The 21884-nt window shown below is 43.7% G+C and overlaps 1 protein-coding gene across 1 annotated transcript; it reads right to left on the bottom strand.

The window, feature by feature from the left end:
* Window positions 1-350: 350 nt before the first annotated feature.
* On the bottom strand, window positions 351-16737 carry TNFAIP3 (TNF alpha induced protein 3). Its single transcript, XM_036379301.2, has 9 exons — window positions 16572-16737; window positions 13121-13433; window positions 8776-8966; window positions 8403-8550; window positions 8052-8222; window positions 7038-7218; window positions 4753-5663; window positions 2682-2914; window positions 351-2042 (listed from the first exon to the last, which is right to left on the bottom strand). Exons 2-9 carry the CDS (start codon window positions 13431-13433, stop codon window positions 1758-1760), a joined length of 2433 nt encoding a protein of 810 aa, XP_036235194.1. The 5' UTR covers window positions 16572-16737; the 3' UTR covers window positions 351-1757.
* Between the last annotated feature and the right edge of the window lie 5147 nt (window positions 16738-21884).

The raw sequence follows: 21884 nt of genomic DNA, 5'->3' as shown, positions 1-21884 counted from the left end.
GTAACACAGAAAGCCAAGGCAAGCCAGTGTGGCTTAGGTTTTGTTGCAGTCTGCTCCTGCACCATCCATACTCCCCACACTCATTCTTCTGGGGTCTGAAAATGCTCTGCACTCACAGGAATGAACTCCCTACGCCCAGGTCCTTCAACAGAACCAAGAGCCCTTTCTGAGAGAACACCCACTTACAGCAAGTTATCTATCACCTCTTCAAAGCACTTGGCTGCATCATCTGCACCAAGGAGCAGTAACAGGCTGAATGGTAGTGCTGAACAGAAAGGCTTCCTTCTGGGGGTGTCCCATCCTCAACTGTGCTCTCTCGCATAGATATAAAAATAACAAATTCAATCCTTCAATAATTTATTTCTTTATACCAGAGAAAGTTTATACATTTAAGTTTGTAACTTTCAACACTAGAGTAAATATATGTAAAAAAAAATCCTGGCTGTGCAAATTTCAAATTGCATTGTATCAAATAATATAAATATTTTAATAAAACATATGTTCACATTAAGGTTCGCAAAATATATAAAATTTAACAGAAATAAGTGATGAGTTTTTTTTTTTCTTTTTAGAAAACAGATTTTTAGTAACTAGAAAAAGATTCTAAACTTGAGAAGCAAGTTAGAAGAGATCTCACCTCCAAAATCATAGCAGCAAAACAGATGCTAAAAACTTAAAAGGTGTAAAAGGAGAAGAGAGAAGCAGGTAACAGGCTCAGTGGTAAAGCTGAGGTTGCTAAAGAAATTACTGCAGATTGAGAAATGGATGCATAAACTTCAGGAGTACAATCTCAGCCCTGAAGAACTCTTGTTACTGAGCTCCCAGCTATTTGCATGGTAACAGAATCACATTAAGGATGACAAAAAGTGTGACAGAAATGGGGAGGGAGGGTACAAACAGCACAATCATACTCCTGACATTTGCAGTGCAAGAAAGACAAGAGCCAATCTTGTTTCAGAAGTGAAGACAAAGGGCTTTGGGGTTTTTCTTGTCTTTTGGAGGTAATTCCTTCCACACAAGTGGAAAATGGCAGGATACATTTTCACCATCACATGCATTTCTTCTGCAACTTCTGTCTTTCCAGCTGTCTTGCGATTTGGGAAAGGGTCTAAATTGGGTTAGGTTAAGCATGTTAAAGGAGCAGATCAGTGCTGGTCTTGTTTCTGGCCGTGGTTTGCTGAGGGCTCTGCAAACACAGAAGTGCTCACTGTTATCCCTAAATGCCCGTGGGAGCTCCTGCCCTGTGAGTTCTGTAAGAATAGCGAGGACATGGGCAAACCAAACCACGTTTCTTCAGATGTCAACTGGAAGTAGCATCAGTCTGTCCTGGGTAATCCCATTCAGGAAGGACTTGCCCCTGACTGATGTATGCAGCCATAAAAATGTCCTGCACCTCTGACAGTAGACATGGCTCCTTCCCTGGGAGAGGGGAGGTATTGAGAAACAGGCAGAACTAGGAAGTTCTTTGGATTCAAATGCTTCATACTTCCTCCTGGGAAGTCCAAGAATTAAATATGGCATTGTAGGAGCTTAGTCATGAACGGGAGCTCTGTGCAGAAGGCAATGTGACCTTCTCAGCAGTCCTTGTATGCAGTGTTTAGAGGAAGTAGAAATTTATTCCCATTATTGGGAATAAACATGATCTGAGCAGACAGCTTATGTTTCCCCTCACCCTCCCACTCACAGGACTGTTAAGTGTTTTGGACGTAGCACCATTTCAGGGAGGGAAGTAGCTGGTATTGGTTTCTTGTTCTCCACTAGCCATAGATCTGTTTGAACTGGTAGCACTCGTTGCAGTAGCCGTTGCACTTGGCATTACCATAGTGATCGCAGGCAGGGGCTCGGCAGCGTTGCTTGGGAGGCTCCTGTGCTCCCGGCTCCCTGGCACTCCCCGGCGGTGGCAGCTGACCCAGGCGCCGGCACTCTGGGCACAGGTCGTCACTCCTGCAGGCCAGGCTGTTTCTACACGAAGCCACAGCACACTGTCTCTTCTGGGCACTCAATGCTGCTCGCTGCACATCTCCTCTGTGCTGCCCTGTTCTCTTGAAAAATATTAAAACACATTGTCAGCTGCTGTGCTGGCAGCACAAAAGGCTTTTCATTTCCTTTTTACTCTGCTCGTGGTTTGTATAGGTAACCACCTGGGGATTGTTCACAGGCACTTCTACAAAGTGCAGTACCAAAGAAAATCACAAATTCTGTCATTTCTTAGGAAAAATATTGGCTCTTTTACCTTTGGCAACCCTCAATTCTAAAAGGACCAAAACCAACTGAATTAAAAACCTTATCTAGGACAAAGACAATCTGTGATGGACTCAATCAAAAATGCAACTTGAACCCCTTGACACAGATGCACAGCTCTAAGGGTAAGAATGAAAATCTTTCCCCAGTCAACAAAACAACCTAGCTGTTGGTCCAATTGCTTCCACTGGAACTGCTGGCAAAATCCCAGTGGAGGTAAAACTGAGCATGATCATGGACAGCCCTAAACTGAGAATGACTTTTTATGAGGGCCGCTCAACTGCAGCAGAAAAAACTCATGATATGCTCTATGCTTGTCTTTCCATGATAGTTAAGATGCAGCCATTTGAGGATTTTCTAGTATGGATTCCAAGTTGCTTCCACAAGAGAAAAACATCCAGCGCTAAACAAGAGGAAGATTTAGAGAAGTTCACACTTACTTCTGGCTGCCTCACCAGCTGCTCTTCTGTCCTTCTGGCTTCTTGGAATCGCTGGTTCTGGGCTATAATGAAGCAGTTCTGGCAGTAGCCCTCGAGCATTGTGCTGCCCAGGGTGCCGCAGTCGCGCCGCTGGCAGGACACGGTGTTACGGAAGCCAGCAGCGGAGCTCCCCGTCTGGTCTGCTGCTGAAGACTTCCTCTGAGATCTCCTCTGGTGGCGCAGCAAAACACTGTCTGTAAAGCAAAGCATGAACAGGAGCAGTTTGAATGTGCCCAACAGATCTGATGACCCAAAGCAGCTACAAAAAGCTCTCCACCTTAAAAATGAAAATAAATTTAAAGTATCAACTAGCCTCAAATATGGGTTTTTGACAATCCTGAGACTCCCCCAGTTGGTACATCTTTCTTCATGTTACATACATAAGCATGCTAATGCAGTCTGACACAATTTGTTGAAACAGATGATTTGGGAAAAACTTGCTCTAAGTAGGAAACCTAGATCACACTGAAGTCAAGACGAATTTCACCTTTGACTTCACTTTGACTGTCATCTGTGACCTACCCATTTCAGCCTCCACCATTTCAGTCACATTAGATAATTGAAGTACAGTGGTACAGAGCTTAAGGGGAAAAAGTGCATTATACTTTTTAGTCTTATGAAGCAATCTTATATATTCCACAATCAGAAGGAAAAAAAATTTCATTGTGAGCAATGCTGGAAAATAAGGTATTGCAAGCTGGCACAGACGTTCCCTAATCTGAACGCACGTGGAAAGCTCAGTGTTGTGAAAGATGTCTCTGCCAACAGCAGGGGGGTTGAATTAGATGATCTTTAAAGGTTGCTTCCAACCCAACCTATTCCATGTTTCTTTATTTGTATCAGCAAACTTACGAGCAATAAAATAGTCTGAAGAGATAAGTAATAATTGTCTCTTACATACACCTTTCAGCCTCTACACCTAAGGGTTCTTTACCTGTGAAACAGGGCAGCAGCATGAAAGATGAAGATTTCATGCTGTGATTTATTCACAGACTACTGCCCTTTTTAAAGTCAGTCTTTAAACACACGTGCATGCACATGCAGGGTATTACCAAGGAAGATTTCAAGGTAGAGTGTACCAACACACTCCAAAGTTACTCCAAAATACAAGCTAATTACCTACAGTCAAATTCTACTTGCTCTGCTTGTCAAGACAACTACAGTTGTTACTCCAGAGCATTATACCTGTTACATCCAGAACAGATAGAGATCTACAGAGTCTTCAAGGCTTTTTAAACACCTTCCTAACATAACTGATTTCAGTACCTTCCATACATTTACAGCATTTCCTTCACTGACCTCTATAATTTGTCTAGCTGTGAAGAAAATTCATACCAAACCATGATTGCAGTGGATGATGGCGAGTATCAAAAGCCACCCCCTCTTAAGTTGGTTTTGCTTCCATCAAAGCTGAAAGAAGTTTTACAAGGATTTCACAGATTTCTCATACTGCTGCCATGTGCCCCTTTATGGTATGCTGGTTTTGGCTGGGGTAAAGTTAATTTTCTTCACAGTGGCTGGTATGGGGCTGTGTTTTGGATTTGTGCTGAGCACAAGGCTGATAATATTGAGATGTTTTTGTTATTGCTGAGCAGGTCTTACACAGTGCCAAGGCCTTTTCTGCTTTTCACACTGACCTGCTGGCAAAAGTGCGTGGGAGAAGACACAGCCTGAACACCTGTCTGCCCATAGCAAGTAATGAATTAATTCTTTGTTTTGCTTTACTTATGTATGCAGTTTTTGCTTTTCCTATTAAACTCTCTTTATCCAAACCCATGAGTTCTCCAGCTTTTACACTTTCTCTTCTCTACCTGAGCCTGCTCGTGGGAGAGTGAGCGAGCAGCTTTGTGGGGCTTGGTTGCTGGCTGGGGTTAAATCATGACAATGGGATAGTAACAGAGAAAATCACCTTCTCCTCACACTGTTTTCATCCCCCCCTGCCCTTTTATCACCCAGTGCACACAGAACTTCACAGTTCAAGGAGGCTGATCTGCAGCCAAAGTGTGTCAAAGCTCACTCCATCTCCACTTACCATGGTTTTCCCTGTACTCAAAGAAACACAGCGTGCAAAAGCCCTCATTTTGTGGTGTCCCAAAAAACTTGCAGCCAGGTTTCCTACAGAGGCTGCCTCCCCTGTTCTCCTCGGGGGACAGCGCTGGTGGCGGGGGCTCCTTGCCATGGCTGTTGGGAGCTTGATGGCAGGAGTGCTGGTGGAGGATCTGTGAGATCTGGGACGGGTCAGATGTTGATCTCTGGTGGCAGGTGGGCAGGAAAGAGGGACTGCCATTTGGGGACTGCTCTGTAGACCTTTTGAAGCAAGTGCTGCATATACCATTGAAGGTCCTCTTGGCCTTTTGGCGGCACATTTTGCATGTGGCATAGTTTAAGTGTCTCTGGTCATCCAAGTTGTTGCAGGGACTGAGCTGTCTGGAGTTGTAGCAGCGTTCACACAGCCCATTGTGTTGCACATTCAGTGTGAAGGGGCAGTCTGGGGTCCTGCACTTCATGGCTGTGGTTTCACTGTACAGGAAAAGGCTCGGAGCAGTCGGAGGCGCAGAGCGAGGCTCTGTTACAGGCCCTTCAGATGTCCATCCCCCAGGTTCACAAGTATCCCTACGGGAGGAGCCTGACCCAGCTGCCTTCAGCTTCTCAGGTGCTGCTTTGGAGGTCTGCTTTCTTCCTTTGCTTCCTTGGGACCTCTGCTCAAAGCATTCGTGGCAGTAGGGCTGGGTGTTCACAGACATGTAGAAAGGGCAATTTGGCGTTTCACATTTCATCTGTAAGAGGGAGAGCTGGGAAAGTGACAGATCCTGTCTGTTCCTGGAACATGTCTCTCGTCTAGCAGGTTCAGCATTCTCCTGCCACTTCTTGTACTCATGCTGTACCAGTTGAAAGTAATCTTCCACGAGGTTTATTTCTTTGGGTAGGTTGCCTTCATCTAACCTGACAGCCAAAAAAGGAAGATTGTATCAGTGGTTGAAAAGAGCAGATGGTGGGGGTGGAAGCAAATATAAGCAACGTGGGAAGGAAATGTAGACTTAATGCACATCCATATTACTCAGACAGAAGATCTGGGATGTACACTGTTGCTGTAAATGGAAATAATTTTAAAAGCAGGTGTTCAGTGATGGAGACTTTCACATCTGAAATAAATGTCCTGACACAATGCTAAACAGAAGTATTCTTAAAAGGCTTTGCTAAGTGAGGATTTTCTAAGAGCTGTTTGCATAAAGAATATGGGTAATCTCAGAAGCAGAAAGTCCCCCAAATGGTGAATTTCTCTGAGGATCAGTGCTCAACTGAGCATAATGATACAGTTTATTGTGAAATCTCCTCCTGGTTCTGCCCTGTTGGGTCTGTATCTACCAGCAGAATTCTTCTAACAAACTGTGGGGCTTCAGTGTGGTGTGTGAAATGCTAGCATCCATCACACCATCCTTATTGCCTCCAGCTGCCAGGAAAACTCTACACCGGAGTTTCACCATGCCACAGTTGGTAGGATGAGGAGCTAACATTTCTGGCAATATTCCAGAGCACATCTAGGCAGAGCAACTAGGGAAGCTCAAGTGCTACCCTTTACGTGTGCTTACATGCTTCAGGTAGAAGGACTTCAATTTTCAAGGCCCCTACACCAGAGCCAGCCAACGGCATGAAGATTTCTTTCCGTGGGGTAGTGGAGGCAAAGACAGAGGATACAGGGAGTTACTCCCTCCATCAGTTCTGAGGGGACTGGTTGGGCATCACTGCCAGTGCCCACTGCATGTAAGAAGCTGATGCCAGCTGCTCCCTGCATGTTTCCTGATGCTCAACCATCAGGGGGACAAGCAGAGATGCTGGTTCCTCTACTGGCCACAGCTTCCTGCCTGCTGCCACACGGAACAGCCCAGGGTGTTGAGGCATCTGTGCTCAGAACATACTGCCAAGTACTTTACCCAGGGCAGCTAAAATTACACCAACTGCCCATTATGCAATGTGCCCTTACACAAAGCACAAGAGCTTGAGCTAACTAGTTCCTGCATTTAACTACTTTTTAGCAACCCTCCTGTGTAATCCAAAAGTCACTGAAACTGATCAGATGGATTTTTTTCTCTAAAATGCTAGTTTCAGTTTGAACATATTTTTGCTTTTAAATTTAGACTGGCCTCAGCTCATACTACTTCAAAACGTATCAACAGTAATGCCAATGTTTCATATTTCAGGTAGTAAAAACATGGGCCACCTAGGAAGGAAGGAAAGACCAAAAGAACACACTGGGCTGCCCAACCTGTCCCACCTCTGTAAATAAGATAACTTTGAGGAAACAGGAATGACACTCACTTTGCAGCATTAATTAGATGAGTTGTACCATGATCCCAGCCTTGCACTGGAATTTCAATCACTATCAAGTAGTCTTTTAGCAGCTGCTCTTTCTCCCTCTCTTCTGCATCTGTCAGAAAGTGCACATTCAAATCCTCAAATCTGCCTTGCTCCCTGGTGACCAGAGGGACAGCCCGGATTTCTGTGGGGAAACAAGATGGATTAGCACATACACACACAAAAACACACAGATATATATATATGTGTGTGTGTGTGTGTGTGTGTGTGTGTGTGTGTGTGTGTGTGTGTGTACGTATATTTACACAAACATAACCAGCCAGTTAGGAATAACCATAAAATACAACACATGGAGATACTACCACTAAACTTTTGAGAGAGAGAACAGCTGGGCAGAGCAAGGAGTTTCTGCATGGTACCACCAGTTTCTGCATGGTACCATGGTACCAAGCAGGGGGAGGTTGCAAACACAGCTACATCACAAACTTAGTCCCATTGCACAGTAGTTTTAATGTCCCCATAGCAACTATCTTCTCCACTTGAACAGGATTGTAGATCTTTGTTTGTTATGCCTTTTGGTGGGATAATGCTGCAACCTGAACCTAGAGAACTGTTGTCCACTCAGAAGAGATGTGTTAAAAATGGTAAAGCATATATTTTATTAGTCCTGCCAGGCAGTGGTACCCTTCTGTGAGACTGCATCCTTCAAAGCTTCTTCTCTTACAATGTGGAAAGGAGGCCAGAACACAATAAAGCGGAGGTTAGCCTTTGACCAATTCCAGCCTGCAAGCAGGTGAGTTGCACTCTACTTTCAGTGAATATCTTGAAGGCAACCTTTAGTTTCTACTCAGATTCACAGACAAAGCTTTTTCTGCTCACATTTTAGGAATATATTTCAAATGAATCTAATTTAACTTTAAAAATGCAAATCTAAACCAGATCACATTTCAAATGCTTTATCAGCACAGTGGTTTTGAAGAAGTAACATAAATACCAAACGAGGTACTTGAAAAATACCTGGCCCACTGTCCTTCAGAGTCACCAGTGGTGTAAAATGCATGTTGTCATAGCCAAGCACAATTGGGTATCTGTAGCATTCTTCAGCTGGCCACAGGAGAGGCAAGTAAACACCGCCAACATTCAGAGGAGCAAAACTGGAGCCTGACTCTAAGCTTCTAACCACTTTATCTGCATAAAGAAGAAAAAGAAAACACAAATAAGTATGTACTACAGGCAAGAGAAAATGTATGCTGGGGGTTTTATAATAATTGCTGAAAACACCATGTTCTGAAATGCATCTACCTGTTGACTAAGATTACTAACACAGCACAAGAGTAACACAGTGGGATAACTGGCCAGGCAACTCACCTGCAAGGACAATGATTGGCCTTCGGAGGATGTTAGCAAGGATGAAGATGTGGATTTCTTCCAGCGCGTTATAGGGAAGTCTATTTTGAGCCCCAGATATTTCTGGGGAGGTCAGTTCAATGAGGTATTCCCACTCCTCCTCCCAGTTCTGAGGAAAGAAACAGCTGTCACCAATGGTTCAAAGACACAGAGGTCAGGAACCAGCTGCAGCACAGCAGAGCTCAAATAATCACATTTTCCCATTTCCTCCAAAGGGAGACTATTTCTGCTCTCCATTAATGGCAGCATCCATGAAGCCACAAAGCAAACAGAATCAGCAAGGCAATGCTGGCAAGCATTCAGAAAACAGCACCACTCCCTCAGGCTGCCTTACCCGGGTGTCATAACGGAGTCCTGTTTCTACAAACTCCTGGGATTTAACAGCCTCCCGCTGCCAGCGGAGCTTGAAGTTCCGTGTGTCAATCTCCCTGAGAGCACTAAACAATGTTTTTCTTAAGACAAGGTCAATATCTTCTATACCCCACATGTACTGTGATGCAGCATGCATAAGGCAATTTCCATCACCTGAAAAAAAAAAAAAAAAAAGAAAGAGTGCATTATTTTCAAATGGCTATTTAAATAAAATGCCACAAGCCTGTGGGACGTAGAATTATACCTCAATTATGCATATTACCTGTGCACTTCTCTCTAAGCCTCAGACAGAAGGGTGGTAAAGAAGGAGACCAGAGTTATGGTCTCTGTTCAGAGACAGAAAGAAAAAACTTCCCTCCCTACTGGATTTGTCTCTGCACCAAGTTAACCTGCCATCCAGCAATGCCCCTTACCTATCTTACTTAATTTTGACTGATATCACAAACCAAATTTTAGGGTCAACTACAAATGTCAAACACAGCTGAAATAGCGTTTTAAACACAACAAAATCATCTTAAAATTACAAAAAAAATATGTAAATCTCCCTCATTGGTGTTTTTACAAATATACACCCAATGGCATGAGGTTGAGATAATGGAAACCATTAAGACAATATTATAGTAACACCATATTCCCTCATGAGCACTGCTTGGCACTTGATGGCACTTGGCTTGATGGAGGAATTGTAATAAAAAAGGAGACAGAAAGGGAATGGCAGGTGATTTATGTAAAGCAATCATAGGAACACCTCTGGCCTTCCTCTCAGAAATGATTGCGTGTTGGGTTGTTACATATATTATTTAGAGGGCTGTTTTAAAAACACAAAATTAAGTCAATGAAAAACAGTGATTCGATTTTCTTTTACACAATCTCCTTGCATTGAAAAATTCCTCTTTACAGGTAGGAAGGATTGTGATATTCTGCAGTTTCAGATGGGAAACTGAGACTCAGAGGAGATAACTAACTTAATTAAAAGGTGTGACAAGAAATACATCTATGGCTGGGTTTCAAATTCTATCTCTATCCATCTTCTTCAAAAGGGGATGTCTCCCCTGAAAGGGAGATATCAAGAATGATTACTGTCACATCCTTAGATGCAAAACTAAGTCTGATGTCTACCACAGTGGTAAACAGATTCACATAATACTAAGAAACCACAGCAATTTTCTTGGAATAGAAGACATCAACCCTGGTAAAGCTACTAGATTTTTCTCACATGAAAAAAACCCAAACAAACCCACCCAAAGAACTCCCACAAAAGAATTAAACCCAGTTTGCCACATACATGATGAGTTCAATTACACCATTAGTGAACACTTTTACTACTTATTCTGTGAAATTGCAGAGAAAAGCCTACAACAGAGTCCAGTTCCCAAATAAGATATAATTTGAAATCTACTCAATGCTTCATAAATTGTTATGGGATTGGTGCATATCAAGTTCCTCCAACCGTCTTCTATTTTATGCTGTCCTGCAAAGCTTACTTCAATTCTGCAGGCTGCTTACTTGAGCTCAAAAATCAGGGAACAACCAAGAAGACAGAAAAACTGACTGTGTTTCCTTCTGACCAAGAAAGATGACATATTAATCCCATTAAAATTTTCCCTTTGCAAAATCTAGAGCAAAGATAAGACTAATTTTTTTCTCTCTCTGAGAGCTCACTTTCGGTTCTTTATTTAGAAGCACTGCCCAAAATTCCTTACACAGCATTTGGAATTCCCCCACACCGTTTGACTAGCAATTGAGCAACAGTTGTACTTTTTGTTCTGCGGGTGCAGTGTGGCCTCCCTCGGACTTTCCCAGGGGGTGTGGCTGGGCGAGCTGGAATGAATGCCAATTCATTATACAAGTGAAATCTCTTCAGCCAATAGATGCTGGAATTTTTCAATAAAAAAAAAAAAAAAGAAGAAAAAACCCTAACAGTTTCGATTTTTGTACCTCCTACTGCTTTCCTTCTATCTCCATTCAGATGTCTGCAAAGAATTATGTGGTGATTAATACGGCTTTTTTAATTAAGAAAACCCCACCACTCCACAGATTCACAAACATACTACATCAAAAGATCCTGTAGGAGATACTTTCTCTGGTTTCAACAGCTACAACCTTAATCACAAAAAAACCTAGAATCTTCTGAAGAAAGTCCACTATTAACTGAGAGAACTAAATTATTCTTCCCATATCTATGGGTTAAGCAGCCAAATGTTTAAAAAATATTTTTTCATACCGCATGGTAGAAAAAAATAAAGTTGTTTTCTGGGATAATACAGGGCTTCTCCAGGCTTCTGCTCTTCTTTCAGAGATCCTCTCCTCCAGTCCAATCTACTTTCTTTCTCCTACAAAGGTCCTTCTATGCAACTACTTTGCATAACCCACAGGTTTCCAAAGCCACTCCTACTCATGCACTTAATGACCCTGAAGCACTGAACTGAAGCCAAGTTCTTTGTCTGCTCAGTGTATGGGGAGACCACAAATCTTGCTTTGCCTTCCCTCAACCTGCCCTAATATTTCAGCACCTCGTATACAGGTACGCCTGTTCATGGGCGGGATCCAAGTCCACACTACTCCCACGTGTAACACTGGCTGATGGCCATGAGACAAAGAAGGAGGGCAGTGCTGCTGAATGTAATGTGGTCACCAACAAGGGTCTGTCCAGGCAGCCTTAACCCCTGCAGGATTTGTATTGACTGGAGATGGGGGATTCTAAAACTGTTACTCTTTGCCCTGGGCAAAAATTGTGCACATTGTCCATTTTCCTAGAAAATCTGTTCGAGTGAAAGATGCAACACCTGGAGTGATGTTACCTTCCCAGTATACATGCAAAGCACTGCCTGCCCTGGCTGCAACTCTGATCCTCCCAAAGCTCAAGATTCCGTGACTTCTGTGCACACACCTAATTGCAATCATGAGGATTTTACACCAATGCAGAGGCAGCCCAAAAAGCCCACCAGAAGGTCAATGCCTCTACAACAGTTACAGACATGCACATCAGCATCAGGCTCTAGGTTGGGCAGTGACATTTACTCAGTGAGTCTATTTTTATGGCTTCTGTACAACACAGCTGTGTAGAGTCAGACTGAAAAATATGGCAGAACTTGGAAAGAAAAAAATGTGGACTATGAAGATAAGGGCAATGTGTATACAAGCAGATATGAAAAGAAGCAAACCCAGAACACAACATGGATTTCAACAATGCTGCAGGTCCACCACACCCAGTGTTTCTATAACTGCTGTGATCTGCTCCTTGAGCAAATAGTAAGTATTTCTCATCTTCTTGAAGTCCTCACTGTCCCAGTCTATTGTTCCTGGTTAGGGGCAACCTGTGCTGTAAGGAATCCTGAGTCCAAGTTTGCAGCTGCATGACCACAAGTCATAGCCATTACTGAATCTTTCCTCCACTGCATGCAAAATGCCCGTGAGTCTTACAGTCATGTGCTAAGGTTTCCTGCTCAAGATTGTGGAGAAACATAACCTGTTCAGGAAATCTTGGCACTACTGCTGTGCCTTTTCATTTGTAGCACTTGATGCAATACACACACAGAGTAACCCAAAAGACAAGTCCTGAAACCAGCACCGACTGTTGAGAGAAAAGGGCACTGCAAAATTTGTGTTGCACAAAGATGGGTGTCAGTCACACACACGGGACTTAGCAGTGGGTGCTTAGGGAAGGCAAGAGCTGGCAAACCCAGGCAGGGAGCTGAGGATGAGGGAGAGGCCCCAGAGTGGGGCGCTGAGCCCAGGGACAGCAGTGTCAGGTTCCTGGGAGGCTCCATGTTCTGACTGCTATTGCCATCACTGTTGTTAAAGCTGGATGAGCAAGCAAGCATTGCCTGCCAGCTACAAGAGCAGGGCTTATTGAAAGGATATTAGCTTCTGCTAAATATACATGGGAATGCATCCCTGGTCACTCAAGGCATCTGAAGGCTCCTCTTGCCTGGCAGTAAAGGATGTTTGGCACTTCCGATGAGGCAGCCAACAAGTAGGAGTCAGATTCATGGGAAGGCAGTAGCTTCCAAATCAAGTTTCCCTGCCTTGTTCTTGACTCTGATGTGCCACAGGTTACTGATATTGTGAACATACCTGTGAAATTTCCACAATATTCACATACTGGCAAGGGGCAAGGGTCTGCTACAGCCTCAGAACAGCACATCATGTGGAAAGAATTTTAATTTCAAAACAGATTGAAAGGCAGCACATTTTTAAAGCCATGTGCTTCTGTTTCAGTAATGTGAACTCAGATGCTATTAATAAAGCTGATACATTTGTATGACCTGTTTTACTGTGAGTGCAAAGACCTGCTCAAAACTTACCATTAGTCTTCAAAGGAATGAGTCTCCGAACTTCCCTGCACCAGTTGAGCTTCCTGTGGCACTCTAGTGAAGTCTGGGTAGCCTGGTCAGTCAGGGACTTCTGAAGCATTTCCCGAAACTGGGGACAAAACTGGCACATTCTGAACATTTCTATGGTGTATCTGTGCATAGTCCTGAAGTGATGAATTATTCCACTGGGAGGTTTGACTAGATCCTCAGGTGTCCTCTCTCTGATCTTCATAGCCTTCAGCATATTGCTCTGATACAAAGCTTGAGGAAGGATGTGTTGGCCAGCCATGTTTCTAGAAGACATCTGAAATGAAAAAGGATCCTTTTATTGGCATGTTAGTGTCCTTCTATCACAGTGCTATCACTTCTGCAGTGACTGAGAAGAATCCCACAGCACTTTCAGCGTGGGATTCTGGATGAAGTTTTGCCTAAAACAAGTAGAGTGGATGCAGCCCATATGAGCCTTTCATAAATAACAAATATAATAAGTTCATATTAAATTCATAATAAGTTTTTTCAAAGCTCACATTCACTAACTTTTCTGCATTACTCAAATACAGACACTGATCAGCTTATCCCACTCATTTGCTAATATAATTTACTATGATATTGAAGAGGATTTATACATAAGTAAGGAAACTGCACCATGATTCAAAAAAAGCATTTAAATCAAAATAAGGATAAGAGAAGGCAAGGTCAAGGGAAGGGAAAATTATCCTGGAAACTTAACTAATTGATAATTGCACAGTGTAATCCCATATGCACTTGCTGAATTTCAAGACCTTTCAAGCTCTTGTTTTGATAAAATGCCAAAAAAAAAGCAGTTAATGACCATTTCAGATTTCCTCAGCCCCACACATTCTGAGCAGTGATGGTCAGAAGAGTACAGAAGGAGCACAAAGAATTGCAGGCTGTGCTAGTATCAGTCCCATACTTACAGTGGCCAGATATGGTGGATGAGGAATTTGTCACTGGAGGACAGGCTTAGGTTACTTTTCTTGAAGCTCTTTGTATTTTGTGAGCGGCAGAGCTATGGCTCAGAAGTGCTTGTGCCGTGTGGGGGTGCAGACTGCAGTGCCACTATTACTCACTGGTAAGTCAACAGAGCTGAAAAAGCATTTCCATTTGGCTCAAAACCCCCAATATATTTCCACAGCAGGACATGTAATGTTTACTGCCCTGCATCCCTTTCTTCAGTAACTCTGGCCTCAGGGGGTACAGTAGGAAAAACAAAAAAAGAAACTCATAACCTCAAACCTGCTACACTCTATGAAATACTTGCTCAGAGGACACTAACTTTGTGGCTAGTTAGAGCCAAATGTAGGGACCACATCCCTCAAAATCCCTGTGCACTGCAGTAAGAATAACAATAACAACAATAATCTGTTTTTACAGGGAGAGACTCTCCATGCTGTCCACAAACATTCTTGCTTTGTTCAAAAATAAAAGTATGCATGCTTAAAATGTTTAGAGTACAACTAGTCACATTAGGAGAACCTACCATTGTGATTATGAATCTAGGGACAAGTATCAAGCCATATATGTGTATCAATCCTGGACATCAAGTACAGGGAAACAAGAAGCAACTAAAAATTGTTTATGCAACTATTAGGAAGTTTTCTCATGGAGATGGGAGGCACAGAAGGAAGAAGAACTCCAGCCTGACAGACTGACCAGGAAGGCATTCCCAGGTCTATGGAGGCAGAAGACCCCTCCTGCACAGAAGGGCTCTGGCACCTTCTTTCCCCCAAGGAAATAGTTGCTCTCTCCTCTTCATCCAGACACTTCCATTGGCAACATCAACCTCCAAATGCCCAGACAAAGCTTTTGAAAAGACCTTCTCAGGGTGAGAGAGGACCTCAAACTCCAGGTGCCAAGAGCTGAGCTCTATAACCTCTCTGAGAACCAGCTGATGGAGAGATACAGAGGATAACCCAACAAGCCCTAAATAGAGACAGTTGAAACAGGCGATGCTACAAAGTCCTGCTTTAGGGTGATGTCATTCACACACCCTAAGAGCACTCTGGACCGTGAGCACAGCTGTCGCATCTTGCAACATATGGAAAAGCTTTCCTTTAGGTAATAAAGATGGCATATTCTTATCATTCCCTCACCAGCACACAGCCTTAAAATGAAAATTACATACTTTCTCATCCACTCTCCTCGCCAATATAGTTTTACACATGCTATTTATGTAATCCTTCATTTAAACGTATGAATGACTCTAAAAAGGAAATATAAACAACCCCCTACTAATCTATGTGATAACCACAGCTCTGCTTTGCTCTGAGATGACCCAAGTACTGAATTACTTACTTATGTTACTAGAAACATTGAGTCAATGGGATTTTTTTTACACGAATAAAGATTAATCACATGACTAAGCACTACCAGCATCGACTCTTGAAATGGTTATTTCCAGCTTTAAGTAACAAAAAGTACTGAGTTTACAGAAGCATTTACTGAAACTACATTATTCGATACTATGCTCTACTGGCACTTTTTCCCCTCCACAGGTGGAAATTACTGCCTGTGCTATTTACAGTCATAAATGTGAACCAAGGCAAAAGCCAAGCAGCCCTTATTTTCAAAGTCAATGTGATGAAACAAACAGAGCTCAATACACATTTAGCTGGACTCATTTAAAAGTAGAAAACTGAGCTACAGTTATATCAGTTTATAGTCTACTGTGCTTTGCTGTGTGCTATGCTACTTTAACCTTCTCACAGGTAATGACTAGGAATTCCCAGAAAGGAACGGCTTGTAAACAATAATTAGAGACAGCATCCTTTCCAAAGGTGTAATGCTGAAGATGCTGGGCTTGGGAAAGCTGAATACTGTTCTGAGATCTGCCAATGGTTTCATAAAGTCATTTTCATTTTCTGTCCTCTATCTGAAAACCGGCAAGTAATAAACTTCTCCATAAAGTGCTAAAACTTCTAAAACAAACATGCTTAATACCTTTTAAGCCCCCCGAGATTTTTCTGCCTGAGTCTTTGCTCGGTACAAACCAAAACACAGTACTACTCTTCCCCAAATCAGAAGATGAGGAGCGGGGCTCTTTGAAATCCCACAGGACTGGTATACACACAGTAAGCGTTCCGCGTTCTTAGTTCCCTGCCCTAGTGCTCCGCCGGGGGCTGGGCGTGCAAGCTGGCAAGGTTCAACGCGGCCCGCCAGCTTCCCAGGAGAAGGAGCCCGCAGCTCCGGGGCGGATCTCCCCGCGGCACTCGCAGCCAGCCCGGCCGCGCTGTGCTCGCTCTGCGAGCCGCAGCAGCCGCGGAGCCCCCGGGGGCCGGGCCGCAGCAGCAGCGGGCACAGCGTCCCCGCCCGGCCGGGAGCCGGCACAGGGGCTAGCGCCGAGCCCGCCGCCAGAGCCGCCCGCTCCCCGCGGCGCCCTCCTGCAAAAGTGCTCCGGGATCCTGCCTAGAGCGGCGCTCACCTCTCCGCGGGCGGCTTCTCCTCCGGCCGATCCTGCCGTGACTCCTGCTCAGCAGCGGGGCTGAGGCGATGGGACCGAGCATCAACCCCCACCGCGCCGGGGCTCCTTCCTTCCCTCCTCTCCGCCGCCTCCCCGCCGGAGCTGCTGCTGCTGCCGCTGCCGCCGCTGCGGAATGAAGGGCTGAGCCCAGCCTCTTGTTTTTTTCCCTTTCTGTTTAAGCGCCCGGGTGAAAAAAAAAAAAAAAAGGAGATTGAAAACACAACACAAAAAACCCCCACCGGGGATTTCCACCGGCAGAGCGCCGGGACTTTCCGGCCTGTGACAACCGGCGCGGACGGGCGCCGCCAGGGGGCGCCGCCGCCGGGCAGCCCCGCCGCCTCCCCGCCCGCCCGCCGTGACTCAGCCGCGGGATTTTCGGGAGCCGGGATGTCATTTCTTCCTTCCTTATTCCTTCCCCCCCGGGCAGGGGGTTGCCCATCCCGTCCCGCAAGCTTCGCTCCGCTCACGGGCCGGCCCGGTGTTGCGTCGCTGGGTGCGGAAGTGCTCCGTGTCCCTGCGCAGAGCGGCGCCCCGGCCGTGGCCGGCAGCCTCTGGCTGGGACAGGGAGAGGCGGCGGCCCCGGGCGCCCTGCCCGTGCCCTCCTCCTCCTCCTCCTCCTCCTCCTCCTCACGGGCACGCGTGGCAAGCTTCTGCCCCGGCGCACGGGTCTCGGGCTGCAGCTGCCCGGGGGTAGATGCCCACATCCCTGCCCCAGCATTCCAGCAGGACATTAAAGGGCCCGTCCCATGGAAAGTATTGCTCTTCCAGAGGTTTTCAGACCCAAACAAGTTTTGTTTTGTTTTTCTTGTTTTGTTTTGTTTTTCTTGTTTTGTTTTGTTGGTTTTTTTTTTTTTTGGGGGGGGGGGTTTGTTTGGTTTTTTTTTTGTTGTTTTTTTTTGTCTCTTTATTGTAAGTAACCACAAGTGACTTCAGTTCTTCAATTAGAGGTTAGGCCGATATAGAACCCCGTAGTCCCAATACGCTGGCATTTTCGGCAGATGTTACATGTGCTTTAATACAGCCCTGCTTGGGGTCAGATTGTTGCAGAACCTTGCGCTAAAACTGTCAATTCGGGGAGATCTTAGTGTCTGAATATGATTGTAAATTCTTGACTGCAACTAGCAGTTTGTTTGAATCATTACATTTAATTGTTGTAAACAATTAATGCACACTTTTAAAAAACGTGCTAATATCTGTGCAGTGAAAAAACTCACCGAATAAAACCCTAATATTTAAGTCCTGTTAATATAATTTGTGGATGGGATGTATGCTGGAAAAGGGGCAGTTTCTTGCTCAACAGCCTTACAATCTGAAAGCACCTAGAAATGAAATACAGCGGAACAAAGTTTCTTGAAGTATTAAAACACTTCATCTTCCCAGATAATGAGCTCCTGTTCCTGAGTATCCACCCCTCCCAGTGGCAGGATGAGAAGCCAGGGTTGCTGCACACCTTGAAATCAGGTCTTAAATATTGACTCCTTCAGAGAACAGGTGGATTTTGGATGAGTTCAGCTTTGAACTCCTTCACCTCGCCTCCAGTAGCAGCAGCTGGCTCAGATCATTTGCTTGTGTCACACAGCAGGGTTATGTGGCAACATGATCTTTCCCAGGGTTTACAGGTCTGTGCTGGCTCTGCACAGCAGCCATCCTTCTCCTCTGCCTGTGTTCAAAAAGAAGTCAGGGATATGGCCGGAAAAAGAATAATCCCTCCTGGTTTTTTTTTTTTTTTTACTCCTCTCCTTGGAGAGTTTTCTTTTAAAGGTTTTTGTGGCTGTGTTTTATTTTTCTTTTTGCTCCCCTAGTCTCTCTACTGTCTTGGAAAGTATAGTTGGGTAGGAAGGCTCTGCATTTGATGATTGGTAGTCTGAGGGGTGGCTAAAATCCTGGGAACTGGATGCCTGAGGGAACTGGGCTTGCATAACTAGGGCAGCATCTGTGCTCTGATTTACACAGTATATGTTTCTGCCAGCATCTTACTGTTCCCTTCTCCTGGACATTTTCCCCTGTCCTCTCTTGAGGACTGAGGTAGCAGATTGCTGAAGTGATCTGATTAGAGAAAAAAAATATTTTTATCCAAAACATGTCTCTCATGTAATATGAAGCCCAGCCCCTCACAGTGTTTTACAGAGAGTACTTGAAGTAATGGAGGGTTTCACTGTGGAGTAGGAATGATGAGCTAAGGTGGGAAATAGGGAAAAAAGAACTGAGTTGCACCCTGCTTTGTATAGGAAACTGCAGCAAATAAATTAACAAGTAGTCCTAGCCATGATGGAGATGCTGAGACCCAGGAAAACCTGAAAAGGCAACAGCTAATTTTTGGTTTCTAAATGGTAAGCATGTCTGAATATTAATAATTACTGTTTACGCCTTGATAAACTCATAGTTGATTGCACATTGCTGGAGCAGATGTTTATCAAACAGGTCTGAGCAGGATGGCAGGAATTCATTTGATCTGAGTTTGCACAGCACAAAATAAAGTTCTGTCTTGTCAACCATAACTCCTCAGCAATATGGGAATACATTAAAAACATCAGCAACATCAGTAGTTATAGAATGCATGAATATACATTCCTCTTTTCTGAATGACTCCTGTTTGGTTTTTTATTTGTAGTTATATCCTATAGTTTATCTCATCATTTATGGTATAATGCTTACATTTAATGAATATAAGCATATATAGATATGTATAAAGTCAAGGAAAATTTTCTTCTTTAAAGTGTGTGTGTAAATACGCACACATACGCACACATAACTACGGACATGCACACACGTATTTTTAGGTAGGTATCATGTCTGCATCTCTTGAGGAAAGAGAAAAGTTCTTGGCATTAAGGACAGAATAAGAAATATTTTAATTTTCAGCTATCTACATTCTGGTTAAGCATAAGGGTGAAAAAGTCCACCCTTGTAAGTGGTAATATTTACATAACCCTGGAGAAAGCTGTCACTGGGAATTGCAGAATATCCATTTTTTGTGAAAATTTAGGTAATCAGTTTCATGCACATCAATCAATAACAATTCTTTATTGTACTTGGGAAAAAAAAAAAAGAAATCTCTCCAGGCCCCATTCGGGTTTGGATCTCTAAATTATTTTAATTACTTTGCTTCTTTTTACTGTTCAGGAAGGAGTAGCTCACACTCAATAAATTAAACCAGGACCTCAGAGTGTTCAGAACATCATTGCCAGATGTTTGAGAGGCTGCACTAGGAAAGACTCAATGTTAAGACAGTACTCACATAATATTCAATGCTAGGATGATGACTATAGTAATATTTATGGGTAGTAACATCCAGGCTTTTAATAGTTCAATCATTTGCTGTGTCTTTTAATATCAGATAATTCTGTAAGAGGTGTGATTCATCTAGTAGGGAGGGAAAGGATCATTAAAGGGAAATCCCTTTTAATGCAAGAGCAGTGCTTGAGGTCATGCTTGAGTTCAGCACTTCTGTCTTCCAGGAGCTGTTCCGTTGCTTCTTTTCCTGGTGGAGAAGTGATAAGAGCTTGTCAGTGCAAAGGAAAGAGAGGGGGGAAAATCCCCCTAAACATCTCTCAGACAGAAAGATGGTGCTTATTACTGAATCAAGTTATGATGGTAAAACAAACAAACAAAACCAAAAAACCCCAAATCATGTCTGCCACTGAGATAGCAAGAGATGAACTGGTTTTGGGTTTTGTGATTTTTTCCTTTACACTCATCTGAAACTACAGATTCCAAAGAAGACTATTACCAGGGTATATTGGCAAATGACTGTACTGGAAGTAGGGATTCTTATTTGTGGCCTGGGGCCAAGGCTTCCTCTGCCCTTTTTTTTTTTTTTGTGTGTGTGTGTGTGAGCTCATTTTCTCCTTCTTTTTAGTATTTCTGAGAGAAGTGTCAGAAGGGCTGGAAGTGCAGTGGGTTCAAAGAGGCTGAAAGTTCAAATCTTGCCTCAGCCCCTTTTGTTAACCTGAAGGTTAAGCAGTGAGGGTGGTATTCTCCCATTAAGGATGGTGAAGCAGTGTGAAAAATGAGCTATGGAGGCAAAAACTGGACATTTCTAAGAACAGATTTTATCATGTGTAAGGGGATTAAGTATGGCATTAACCACACTGAAGATTTGCCTTAACCATATACTTACCTCCTGGTCTGGAGGTAAGTTTCAGCAATATTGTCTGTGAAATGCACGGAAAAGTTTAAGCGATGATGATAAAATCGTTGTAACTTGTTTTTTATTCCTCTGGTATCTGTAGATACTGCAGCAAGGCTCAGGACCCCTAAGAACTGCAGACATAGCTATGTATAGCTACATTTGAGACAGCAGCACAGCCCAGCATTACTGACCCTCTTCAGTGCACAGTACAGAGAGTTCCAACAATGCCCCAGCAAGAAATAAGAGGAAGACCAACATTATTGCTGCTTAGGAGAGCAAAGTGATTTCAGTAGATTTTGATGCAGGCTCAGACTAGATGTGTGGCTAAACTGAGTAAGTACAGCAGTAGAAAGCTGAATCAAAGGCCCATTCACCTCACTGCCTTGTTTCTCACAGAGGTTGAGAAGCTGTCCAGGAAAGAGCATAGAAACAGGCCGGATTGTTCCCAGTACTTTTCCATCCTGTACTTTGTTGCAGTTTCTTGTGGGATTTGGGGCTGTGGCTTACATTCTGGCACCTCAATTTCTCAGTTGTATGGTAAGTTTGTGAATGCTTCTTTCCTCACACTTTTCTGTTATCATGCTTGTTTAACTTTGACTACAGACTCTTTAGAATAGAATCTTTTCTTGTGTTGTGTTTGCTGTACTTTAACACCTAGACACATGGTTATTTTTGCTGTACTTTAACACCTAGACACAGGGACCACCTAACACGTGGTCCCTGCTTCCAGAGAGTTACCATCCATGTGTAGCAGTCTTCATTTAACTGTGAACTACTACTGTCAGAATGGTCTTTGATTTAGGTTGAGGGTTGTAAGCATAAAGCACTGCATAGATAGCACTAGAGGGATGGATTCTGCACAGGTATGTCTTTGCTTTCTAAAACTGCCTTAATGCACAGAGCAGTGGCTGGGTTTAGGTAGTGCAAGGCCAACCATTGTAGTTTTTAACTTGATCTTTAGGCTGGCATGACTGCTGTGCTACCAAAATGTCAGCGCACACCAGAGCAGGGGACTCTAAAGCAGAGTCTGGTTTTGGAGCTGTTTGTTTCAGCTATCAGTTCTGCATCCATGAGTCAGAAAGTGGTTAACAAATAAATAGCTAAAGATAATGCCTCATGTGAAATCAAGCAGAGACTACTGT

This window comes from Molothrus ater, chromosome 3 (assembly GCF_012460135.2).
Source record: "Molothrus ater isolate BHLD 08-10-18 breed brown headed cowbird chromosome 3, BPBGC_Mater_1.1, whole genome shotgun sequence".
Taxonomy (NCBI): Eukaryota; Metazoa; Chordata; class Aves; order Passeriformes; family Icteridae; genus Molothrus; species Molothrus ater.
Note: the sequence above shows the minus strand (reverse complement) of the source record. Positions and strands in the feature narration are given on the sequence as shown.

Excerpts from the sequence above, each read along its gene's own strand:
- TNFAIP3 (XM_036379301.2), bottom strand. The coding sequence starts at position 13,433 with ATGTCTTCTAGAAACATGGCTGGCCAACACATCCTTCCTCAAGCTTTG. Across the intron at positions 8,223-8,402 it reads GCCAATCATTGTCCTTGCAG|ATAAAGTGGTTAGAAGCTTA; the intron begins GTGAGTTGCCTG and ends TTCTTTATGCAG. Across the intron at positions 7,219-8,051 it reads TCTGAAGGACAGTGGGCCAG|AAATCCGGGCTGTCCCTCTG; the intron begins GTATTTTTCAAG and ends GTTTCCCCACAG.